The sequence below is a fragment of the Eriocheir sinensis genome, chromosome 33 (genome assembly GCF_024679095.1).
Source record: "Eriocheir sinensis breed Jianghai 21 chromosome 33, ASM2467909v1, whole genome shotgun sequence".
Taxonomy (NCBI): domain Eukaryota; kingdom Metazoa; phylum Arthropoda; class Malacostraca; order Decapoda; family Varunidae; genus Eriocheir; species Eriocheir sinensis.
In genome coordinates, this window is record NC_066541.1 from 362,363 (window position 1) to 374,838 (window position 12,476).

General features: G+C 42.6%; 1 protein-coding gene across 2 annotated transcripts in view; it reads right to left on the minus strand.

Moving 5' to 3' along the window:
• The window catches only part of LOC127006495 (HMG box-containing protein 4-like), a 183,478-nt gene that overhangs the window by 36,807 nt on the left and 134,195 nt on the right, over positions 1-12,476 (minus strand). For both annotated transcript variants that reach the window (XM_050876429.1, XM_050876428.1), the window contains exon 8: positions 8,795-9,012. In XM_050876429.1, coding sequence (XP_050732386.1) covers positions 8,795-9,012 — 218 coding nt within the window. The remainder of the gene's footprint in view (positions 1-8,794; positions 9,013-12,476) is intronic.

The window sequence follows — 12,476 nt, forward strand, 5'->3', positions numbered from 1 at the left end:
GCCTTCGATAGAGTCTGGCACCAGTCTTTGCTTTCTAAACTGCCCTCTTTTGGATTCTATCCCTCTCTCTGTTCCTTTCTGGACGTTCTATCTCTGCGGTGGTAGACGGTCACTGCTCTTCCCCTAAATCTATCAACAGTGGCGTTCCACAGGGCTCTGTCCTATCACCCACTCTCTTCCCGTTATTCATCAATGATCTTCTTTCCCTAACAAACTGTCCTGTCCACTCATACGCTGACGACTCCACTCTGCATTATTCAACTTCTTTCAATAGAAGACCCCCTCAACAGGAAGTACACGACTCCAGACTGGAGGCTGCAGAACGCTTAACCTCAGACCTTGCTATCATTTCTGATTGGGGCAGAAGGAACCTTGTGTCCTTCAAGGCCTCAATAATTCAATTTCTCCACCTATCAACTCGACACAATCTTCCAAACACCTATCCCCTATTCTTCGACAACACTCAGCTGTTACCGTCTTCAACACTAAACATCCTCGGTCTATCTTTAACTCAAAATCTCAACTGGAAGCTTCATATCTCCTCTCTCGCTAAATCAGCTTCCTCGAGGTTGGGCGTTCTGTATCGTCTCTGCCAGTTCTTCTCCCCCGCGCAGTTGCTATCCATATTCAGGGGCCTTGTCCGCCCTCGTATGGAGTATGCATCTCACGTGTGGGGTGACTCCACTCACACAGCTCTTCTGGACAGAGTGGAGGCTAAGGTTCTTCGTCTCATCAGCTCTCCTCCTCATACTGATAGTCTTCTACCTCTTAAACTCCGCCGCGATGTTGCCTCTCTTTCTATCTTCTATTGATATTTCCACGCTGACTGCTCTTCTGAGCTTGCTAACTGCATGCCTCCCCCCCTCCCGCGGCCCCGCTGCACACGACTTTCTACTCATGCTCATCCCTATACTGTCCAAACCCCTTATGCAAGAGTTAACCAGCATCTTCACTCTTTCATCCCTCACGCTGGTAAACTCTGGAACAATCTTTCTTCATTTGTATTTCCTCCTGCCTATGACTTGAACTCTTTCAAGAGGAGGGTATCAGGACACCTCTTCTCCCGAAATTGACCTTTCTTTCGGCCACCTCTTTTGATTCTTTTTTGGGAGCAGCGAGTAGCGGGCGTTTTTTTATTATTGTTTTCTTTTTTTGTGCCCTTGAGCTGTCTCCATTGTTGTAAAAAAAAGAAAAAAAAGTTAACGATAGGGAGATGAGCACTGTGGCCATGTGCAGCTATAACGTATGCATCCACCTCTACCTTTGGTTTAGCAATAAGCGTTTTTTCCATTACTTTCCCCTAGATTTAGTGGAACAGTCCACTAAGTCAACATCTAATAAAATATTTCACAAAATCAAGATGCAATTTAGTGAACTACCTCTATTTAGTGAACACATGGTTTAGCAGTATGCACTTTTCCCATTATTTTTCCCTATATTTTGTGGAATAGTCCACTAAATCAACATCTAATAGAATAATCCACAAAGTCAAGATGAAATTTAGTGGAGTAAATCTATGTGTAAATGGCCGAAAGCATCAATCTTTGATTGACATAATAATGATAATCATCAGGGAGTAGGGGCTAGTCTATCCTGTTGAGTACATAGTGCAACATCTCCAACCTACCCAAACTGCTTTTTTCTCTCCTTTCCATTCAAGGTTTCTTTTATGTGTAGCCAGGGGATTTGTCTTCTCAGGGATCCTGCATCCTTGCCATGTGGCCAGCTGTCAGCCCACCCCCTGATTTGGGTTGTTTGAGGTCAGGGTGTGAGCCTCAAGTCTGATCTGCTTTTCAAGGGGGTCCAACTAGTGAGCTTTCTTAATGCATCCACATCAGGAGAGCCTGCTGTCAGTGGGGGGAGTAGGGCTAAGCCCACAGGATCCCCACATCTTAAAGGAGGAAGGGCCCCCTCGTCCCTCTGTTTTGGGGGTGGCTGGGAAGGGGCAGAAGTGGTACTCTTTCACAGAACCAGTCCCAAGATTAATCTATGGAGGGTTATGTGTGTGGGCTCCTCAAATGTCTTGATCCTATTGGACGATTACCGACTACCCTACCTACTGAATGACCTCAGAGGGATGAAGGTGGATACAGAAGAACTCTCTCAGACAAGGAGACCTGGCAGTGGTGGGGGTACATCTACTACTAGTCCGGCATGAATAAAGGTGCCCATCTTACAAAAGGAGGTACAAGTACTTCCACCCACCTGCAGCTATTTGTGGTTGAGGTTACTTTGGTTGCAATGTGTGCTCATTCTGAGATGGGCAAAACTGAGAAGAAGGAGGTGTTCTATGTTAAATTTGACTTCATAGTAGACCAGTGCCCTCAGGACATGCTAATTTTCTTGGCCAATTTCAGTACTAGTACAAGCACTGACAGGGTTGGCTCTGAGTTGCGTTGGTCCTCTTGGGTCATGTACCAGGAACACCTACAGCTCTTTCCTCCTAACTTTAACTCCTAAAGGGTGGGGGTGTAACGTGAAATCGGTTCTCCCCGTACGGCAGTGTTCTGACGTTTTCCTGAAAACTGCTCACTTTCCATCATCAATTTCACAAATCTCCCTCAGCCAGTAGTTCTAGATTTATGAGCATTCGCTTTATCCATCCAATCTCTTCAATCTGCCACAAACCTGAGGTCTCTATGTCATGAAGTGTTTCCATGGTGATGTGATGAAGTGCAGTAACTTTTAGCTCTCAGCAAGCCTGTGTTTGCAGCGGTGCATAGGCTGTGGTTGGAGCAGTGCAGCCAGCAGCCCTTCCCTTCCCTGCACTCAACCCTGCTACAAAGCCCCTTCATTAATCTCACAGTCTGAACTTGATAACCCTGAAGGGTGAAAGAATGCATCTTCAAGGGCCTCGGTATCACTTCCACCATCACCATAATGAGATTGATCTAGAGGATGGCCACCAAAACGGGGTCGCACAATAACGGGGCTCAGCCTTCCTGATAAGACAAGTGGTTGGGGTTCAATGCTGTTGATGTCACTGTCCACAACAAACACCACTTATGAAGCTTGAAAAAGTCACTTTCAGCTCTCTCCTAATTGTGCTCACACTGAGAGCTCTTTTGGGAGTAGGAGGAGGCTTATGAGGAGTTGAGGTCGCTGGCTGTGGACACTCGGGCATGAAATCAGATGAGGAAGATCCAAAAAAACCCTCCTCCTGCCATTGTTACAGTTACAGAAACACTGAGAATGGAATGGCATGGAGGAGTTGTGTGGCAGCCTAGGAGTTATGCTGACCCACAAATCACCATGCAAACTTCAAAATTACAGTAGAAAAAGGCAGACTGGAAAAATCCATCACCAGCCCTTAACCCCCAGGGTTGCCAGTGCCGTGTATTTACGGCGGCAATTTAGAAAAATCGCCGTGGTCTTATTTTGACTGAGAAGCTTTTTATACTTTGTCAGGACACTTTTCATAAATTTACCCCTCCTAGTCACTGATCTTCACCACCCCACCAAGCCTCAGGGATCCCGAGGGTACGGGTCCCTTTCCTGGAGGGAGGATGTCTCGAACGCCCAACTTTGCTCATGCCCTTGATGAGGCCCCTAGTGACTTCACAGATAGTGATGCGAGTGACTTTGAGTCTGATAGTGACCTTGATAAAGATTATGTATATAGTGATAGTGGTAGCTCGAGTGGTGAAGCGAGTGTGGTGCTGACGCCTCGCCACTCGCATTATGCCCAAGCAAAAAGGAAAAAGGCCGAAGTTTGATAGACGAGCTCCCTGGGGGGAGTAAGTCTACGGGATGTAACACTCCAAATATCGGAAGCTTCCGGCGCCTAGAAATCATGGAAATTTTAAGACATGAGTACTAAAATGTATCAATTATGTGTTGTTTAATTATTCTGAAAACTTTTCCGAAGAAAAATCCAAATTTGCTTGGCACCAGGGGAAGGTCTTTGCAAAAAATGCTTGGCATTGGGGGTATCACACTGGGCTATATTTCCTCCGACATCCTACCGCCAACCTCCGATTTCAGCCGGTACCTCCAACACCTCCTAGCACACACGTTTGTTTATGTTTATCTCCAGCTCCAGCAACAATGGCCGACCTCTTCAGGACGACGGGCTTCTATTCGAGAACCATTTTCGCCACAGCGCTTTTACTTCTTCACTGCAATGAGCTTGAAGCCAAGAAAAAGAGGCGTGTGTGGAAGGCGTGTGTGGAGGTGGCAGTGGTTAGCAAGGAGAGAACAGTTTGGGGCTGTTTATGTTAAGAGGTCAACTGACAACTAATGATGTTCTATTATAAAGTTTTGTTTTGGTTTCTTTTTTTTCTTATTCATAATCCTTATTCTATTGAAAGTTATGAAAGAAATAAAATCACCATGGCACACTAATTTGTTTTCTCAACAATTAACATGGAATGTCAGTTGACTGAATTTTCCTCCAGCAAATTGGTTCCTTCCTGAAAACTACGGGCTGCAAGTTTGCTCCAACAGTCGGCGGAAAAAGTGCTGGAGGTGGGCAGTAACGCCGATTAATCAGAGGTTGGAGGAAAAATAGCCCAGTGTAATAGCCCCTTTAAAGGCGACATTTCCACTTTATTTCAAAATTCAAATAATGAGCCGAGATATTTACAAAATATATAAAGTATTGTCATAATATATACGGTCAAGTCTTAATATGATAGCCGCAGAAGTTTCCGCTCAAAAAAAAATGTTTTGATTTTTGCCCATTTTTTTGGAACATTTTTGAGACGACACTTAACTACTATTTATGGTTGTATTCTTTTATTTTTTTCCTCCAGTAACTTTTATCACTTAAATAAAGTCTCACAAGTTTTTCAGATAGCTATATATAATATATATAGATACAATATTTTTTTTCGGCATTTACATTTTTTTTCATTTTTTAGTATTGTTTTTGCTATATAATTATTTTTTTTATCTATAATTATTTACTCTCTTGGGATTTTAGTCCTCTCATTGTTGTTTTGGGTGCAACAAACCATTTTGAAAAAGGTTTATTAGTTTTTACATAATGTCATTGAAATATGCAAAAAAAAAAGTATTTTGAGAAATTGGCTTTGAATGTTCTATGTCCTCAGTAAGTCAGTGTGAAGTCATTAGTGGGTCATCAAAATTTCTAGTATTTTTATGTTTATTTTACATCACGTATACATCTATTTGAGAGCATTCTGGCACCTGGTTTCTTCCTCTAATAAGGATATTATGCACTCGTAGGCACGGGTGTCCTGGGGCGCCATTTACTCTCATTGTAGTCAGATTGGTGTTCTGAAGTCAGTGGTCCCCTGAATGGTGCCTAAAGCCCTTCTGGCTTGTAGTCACTGTCATCCACCCTTGTTTTCTCCTCTGGCTGCTTCTTGTGTGGTGATGTATCATGCTTTCAAAATGACACATTCTGCTTTCTTGTCTGCAGTGACAGCTTTGGGGATGGGAATCTGTCATATAAACTTGGCAGCTAGTGGTGTATCAGGTGTTGAAGAGGTGCCAGCAACATATATTGGTGTATCAGACACTGAAGAGGTGCTAGCAATAGGTGTGGGGCAGGAGGGGGTGGTTACAGCAGAAACAATGAGACAGACCACACCAGGGGTGACAGGTGCCAGCTGACTCTCCTCTTCCTGTTCTTCCTATCTCCCTCTCTCCTTCCTCAGCCGTAGTTCATTCAGTTTCCTTATATTCCCCTGCATATCAGGGGTCTTTATGAAAGCCTTTGGAATTGATGAGTGCGTGAAAATAAGTATTGAGGTAGAAAAATGCAGCAGCATAGTCTTGCATTTCCAATAGCAAGCCTGCTTGCTAAACTCCACCCACAGATGACACAGAGTTTCATATTGCTCAATTTCGTAGAAATATAACGAGAAAATGTTTGAAAGATGTCTATAACAGAAAAGGTGGTGCACTCAAGTGTCAAGGAGCATGGTCCGCATGGTGGTGGGGTCGAAAATGGTCAAATATTACGTTATACAATGAAGTTATGACACCAGTTGCTTTACTATAGTCATCCTCAGGAAACCATAAAACAGAAAATTATTTTTTTTACGAAAACTATAGGAAATGTCCCCGTTAACCTGGCAGCCGGAAAAAAACTGTTACCCGCCCTTAGGAGGTTCATAAGATTCAGGAGGTTGACCATTGCAGGCTCTTGTTACCACAGACCAGAACTGCACTGATAGACAAGGTATAGCAATACTGGAGGAGTAGCTAAGGAGACTGACTATATTACATATCTGTCTACCTGTATTCAAAGGTTACTATGCAGGGATTTACCCCAAAAGGCACAGAAGCAGTCAAAGAAGAATTTTCCTGGTGTAACTCCAAAGAAAAGGATGATGTATACATGCGTATAGCAGCATAAAATATCATAAGTAGCATTATTCATCATTAAATTATTAAATGAATCATTAAATGAATTGAAGGAAGTTATCCAGTTGACACCCTCTTTCTGTAAAACCCAATTAAAACAAAGTGGCAGTTATTTAAATGAATACAAAGGAGGTGACCTTATATGAAGAGGAGTCAGCTTGTTAATGTCTTTTTTTTTTTTTTTTTTTTTTTTTACGTCGCGGCCTATAGCGCTGGTAGGCTTCTTCCCGGTGGGGCCTGATGGTCGACCCAAGGCTTCTTCCCGGTGGGTCCTGATGGTCGGCCCAGCCCGTTCTGGCGCAGGCGAGTGTTTATAGTGGCGCCATCTTGCTTTGGCTCATGCTGCCCTCCCGGAGCTCATCTTTAATCCTAGAATCTAGAGTCCGGGTTGATAGGTGGTCTTCTGGACAACATGTGGGTAGTTTTAAGCCACTCGGCGGCGGCTGAAAAATCCCAGCTTGGTGGCACCGGGCGGGGATTGAACTCGCGTCCTCCTGAACGCGGTGGTGTTACTCTGTCGATTCAGCCTGACTGGGCAGCATGGCCAAGGTTGCCAAGCAGGCCGGTTAGTTTACATCATGAAGGGTTACCAAGTGTAATTTCATTATATCTGAAATTATACAGGTAACTCTCGATTTACGCGAGTTTGGTTTACATGTTTTTTAAATAGCGCGGGGTCCAAAATCCAAATAAATGTTTAATTTACACGTTTTTTTCACTTAAACGCGATATGTTATGGAGTGGCCACCAGATGTCTCATGCAACTGGACTCACACAGCGCCGCGGCCACACAGCTGAGCTCAGTTCTTCCTGCGCGCCACTTGAACAACAATACAGTGCCCACGCTGTCAAGCTACTCAACAATAGAGGTGCGCAGATACCGGTACCAGCTATATGGTACGGTAGCAGTACCAGACTGCTCGGTACCGGTACCAATACTAGCCAGTCGCTCATGGTGTCCCTCTGATCCTCTCTCTCTCTCCTCTCTCTCTCTCTCTCTTACCTCTTCTTTGATTTACATTGTTTTTGATTTTTTTATTGTTTATTTGATTTATATTTCACAGTTGTTCGACTACCTCCTCAGAGTTCAGAAAGGACACAATGCAATAGGCCACACACACCAATACACCACCTCATCACATATGGGCTGATCACCCTCCTGCGGTTTACCTACGACTCCCTGGTCACCCTACTTATCCCATACCTAATACCCACCCCAAGGGTCACAGCACTCGCTTTTGTTAGTCTGATTTTGTAAGGTGGTCTGGAATAGTGGTATGAGTTGTCCGTGATGTGTGGATAAGTACGTGTAGTGGAAGGTAGTAGCAACTAATGTAGTACTGCTGTATGTGGTGCCACCTATGTGCAACTATGATATGGGTGTTATTAATTGTGGAAGTTTACTTACAGACTGCCAGCTGACTGCCCATGTGAAGTATGGCTACTGGCTACCCTGACTATGGCTGTAATACTGACGGCTAGTCACTGAGGACTCAGGAAGGTGAGCTGGTTTTTTAACCGTTCTTTCATCAACTTGAAGATTCACTTGAGCAGCTATTATTAATGCTTTGTTTCGCTAATAGATTACCAACAATTCCCAAACAACCCTTAATTCCTAACAATAGCAAAAAAATATCATTCCTTATACATCCCAACACTGAAATTCTGTGTGTAGTATTTGGCTTGTTTTGCTATATATCTTGCTCTATGCTTAATGATGGTGACTAAAATGTTCCCAATATTATCTTAGTTTATAACACACATTTGATGTATGATTATTTTTCAAAATATTGAATTTTTATTGAATTTAAGTCAAAACTAAAATACAAAGTTTTCTCTTAAGCTTGCTTGATGATTGTGAGATGGTATTTAAGTTATATTATATCGCGTGACCACATGTGGCTACCCAAAGAACTGTCAAAGAGGTACTTTTCTTAAGGAACTCCGTTCTTTTTTCTATTTCGGGATTCCAGAATGCAAGTTATTGTTTGGAGTCAAATGTCAAAACATGGTTATTCTTAACAATTATAATCATCTATATCTTCTCTAATTTCAAATGGTAGATGCAAGAATTTCATCTGAATTCTTAAACTAGTCTTATACTTCTCCATGACTTCAGTAAATGGTATTTGCCAACAACAAACTTTCATCTCAGGATGAAGAATGAAAACTTGGGCCAAGACATTTACACAGTCATCTTCACAGTAATCAGGAAAATCATTTAACTTCATGCTCCATATGAAGCCTTACTTATCCTTTTTATATATTTATTTTCATTTATATATAAGGGCTCAATCAAGGATAGGAGGCACAAACCAGTGCCTGGTGTGTCTATTGATTAATTTACACTTGCTCTTGTGCTTAAGGTTAATGGTTCCTGCACAGGCTGCACACTTTAAAAGCTATTGGTTGCTTTTTTAAATCAGAAATTCTTATACGTACAAAATGTAACACTTACTTCTGTCCCGGTTGTCGATGGTGTCCTGCCCCTTGTGAGGTCAAGCTGGGTGGAGGGGGGGTTGGGTTGGGGTCTGGCCTAGGGGCTGGCTTTACTCCCCCTTTGTTGATGAGGTTGGCCCGAGCTGGGGGTGGGGGGCGGGATGGACGGCCAGTGGAGATGAGGCCGCCCTTCTGATTACCCTTGGCTGCTAAACGTTTGGCCCGCCGCTTCCAATTCTGTCATTGATTGTTAAATAGTTGAAAACACTGAGTTCAATTCTAATAAAATAATGTATGTACTCATTGAAAAGTCAATCTCATTTAACAGTAAACTCCTCCAATGCTATATTTACATTAGAGAAAAATGTAATTGGCTGAGGGATTTAATTTCTTCAGAGGTTCTGTGTCCCTGTATGTACAGGGCAAGCAGTCATCTCAGTTCTACATTGGTTGGAGTGAAGATTGCATAAAACATATCTTTCAGCCTAATACAATAAAGAAGGTTGTAAAGATAAAGTTGGAAACATATGCTATAACTGTGTGTCCGTGCTCATCTCCGTCTCATTGGCCTTTGAACCTGTGGTGAATAGGAACCCATTACCCCGGGACATGGGGCTAGTGTGACAATCGGGTTACCACAGTTTACCTTCCCTCCATTTCCCCAGGTATCATTAGGGGAAGATGCACAAAAATGACTTTTTGACTCAGACATCAAAATTTGGGTTTTAACAGTTCTGGTACCCTTGAAATGTTCCAAGTTTTCTGTGAAAACAGCATGCTGATATCTCAATTCCTTCTATCTTTGATTTGGCCTTGTTTACGTTCATTTAAAGAGCCCCGCCGCACGTCAAGCCACATGTTTTGTTGTTGCTCATGACTGAAGGATTTTGAAGCATTATTTTATGTTTTTTTTTTATGTTCTGGTAGTATTTTATAATATTAACCACCATCTGTCAATATCAAGCAGCTCTGGGTGGTAAGTGAGGTGCATCAGTAAGTAACACACTCGGCGTCTCCTCAGACCCTTTGAGAGGAGGGAGTGTTGACGCTTTGTTCAATTGCTGAACGCCTTTCTCTCTTGTTTGACTGTCCACCTGTTTCTGAGAAGAGTCATGGGTCGTCAATCAAAGTTAAAGACGAGGCAGAGAGAAAGAATGGAGATGATAAACAAGAGTGAAAAGGAGTTAAGACAAAGAGACCCACCACACATGTGTGCAACCATCGGATGCTGCTTCCTCGCCACCCCCATGAGAAAGCATCAGGTGCCAAAAAAGCCTGAATATTATATATAATACACACTGGTTTGCCTTAGTTTGTCATTCTTAGCCATAATGTGTAAAGTTACGCTACATTAAGCCTAAAAACATCATGAAAGACACTCTTCAACATGAAACTGCTCATAACTTAAAACTAACATTATTGACATATGGAGTGCAATTACTCTGTTTTTAAAGTAACTGTAGATATAAAGGTATCATTGGAAAGAAGAAAGGGAAAACTTTTCATCATGAGACATTTTTAAAAAGATAAAACCAAATCCCAGTAGATTTCTTTATAACAAAAAATGAAAGAAAAAATTGTCACCAAATTTTCATATCTTATTTTTCGTATATGAAACGCGATAACTAAAATCTGCTATATGTATCCGTTGTCTCCAGACTTAATTTCAAAACAGTTGGTTTAAAAATAGTTAAGATTTTGTAAAGAATGTTAATGTCATTTTTTGGCATTTTCGGCGTATATTATAAATACGTACTATTCTTGGCAAACAACCAAACCCATGCCTTCGATACGTATACAATACACGTACGGCTCTGGTATTCTCGGGCTCTTGCAAGTTGCAACCCCGTCAGTAGTCACTACTCAGTACACTCTGTTGGTCGTGCGGTTCTGAACTCGCCACAATGTCTAAGTGGAAAGGACAATACGATTCTTGGAGAAAGTTGGAAAGTTTTGTTTAGTCGGCGCAACATCTATGGTCATATGCCGGAGAGAAACAGGTGGGGAAGGAATTATAGGAGAAGGGAACAGATCCCAGGAGACGGGACACAACCCCCGATTAATACCTGGTACCCATCCACTGCTGGGTTGAGAGGGGCGTAGGGTATCTGAAAAGCCGCCCAAATATTTCCACTCCGCCCGGGAACCGAACCCGGGCTCTCTCGGTTGTGAGCCAAGTGTGCTAATCACTGTACCACGAAGCCCCCGATTATAGGAGAAAGTACCAGGATACGTGGGAGAAGGATAATGGCAATACATGGCAACGATAACATCTTCGATGATTTATACTTAATTAAGGTAAGTTTAACTATTGGAATTAGTTCATTTTTTTCCACTCCGCCCGGGAATTGAACCCGGGCTCTTTCGGTAAGAAAAGTGCGAATAAGCAGAAGAGAGGAGGAGGAAATGTGCAGGGATAAAACCGTACAGGTCACAAGAAGAAAAAGATGTGGCCACGTGGCGCAGCTTGAACACCAAACACAACACACAAGACACACCGCCACAGCGCACCAGTCACCAGTGTGCCGGGCACCTCAGTGGTGATGGTTAAGGCGGCTATTACTCAGGAACAATATTGGTGGAGCAGGGTGCTGCCTGACAGGGCTATTCAGTGATTGTGGGGCGGACATGGGCGGATTAGTCTGGGGGTATTTCTGCTGTGCAGCGACCCAGTCAGCTGACACTTTCTATGGTACATGTGTGTTGCCTTCAGCTTCAATCCTCTGTTTTTAATATAGTATTACTATCAAGTGAGCTTCATAGTTGTTAGGGTGACGCAACACAATGTTAAATTGTTGAGAGGTTTATTCACATTATGTTGGTATATAATGGCAGTGAGCTTATGGAAGTTAAGTAACAATATTATTTACAATTCATCATTCTGTTGGTAATGGTAGCGAGCTTACTGAAGTTAATTAACAATGCTATTGACAACTCATTATTCTGTTGGTTATGGTAGCAACCTTTTACTGAGTTACAGGTAACTCTTGATTTACGTGAGTTTGGTTTACGCATTTTTTAAATAACGCGGGGTCCAAAACTCAAATAAATGTTTAATTTACACGTTTTTTCCACTTATACGCAATATTTCATGGAGTGGCCACCAGATGTCTCACGCATCTGGACTCACACGGCGCCACGGCCACACAGCTGAGCTCAGTTCTTCCTGCTCGCCACTTGAACAACAATACAGAACCCACACTGCAACGCTACTCAACAATAAGGGTACCAGTACCAGTACCAGTGCTAACGGTACCAGCTATACGGTACGTTACCGGTACCAGACTGCTTGGTACCGGTACCAATACTAGCCAGTCACTCATGGTGTCCCTCATTTCTTCCTCACACAAGTGAGACTGAGACTTAGTGCCTGAGTGGATATCTCAGTGATATGGATATTCTCTCTCTCTCTCTCTCTCTCTCTCTCTCTCTCTCTCTCTCTCTCTCTCTCTCTCTCTCTCTCTCTCTCTCTCTCTCTCCACTGAATGAAGTGAATATTTATTTTTCAATAGAAACCTACCTCTTGTTTGATTTACATTGTTTTTGATTTACGCGACCTCTTCAAGGACACAATACTCACGTAAATCAAGAGTTACCTGTACTTTACAATACTGATTACAACTCATCATTCCAGTCACCAGCAGGGCATACTCTTCACACAACATTTCATAACATATATATATAGATTAGTCCTGGCCATA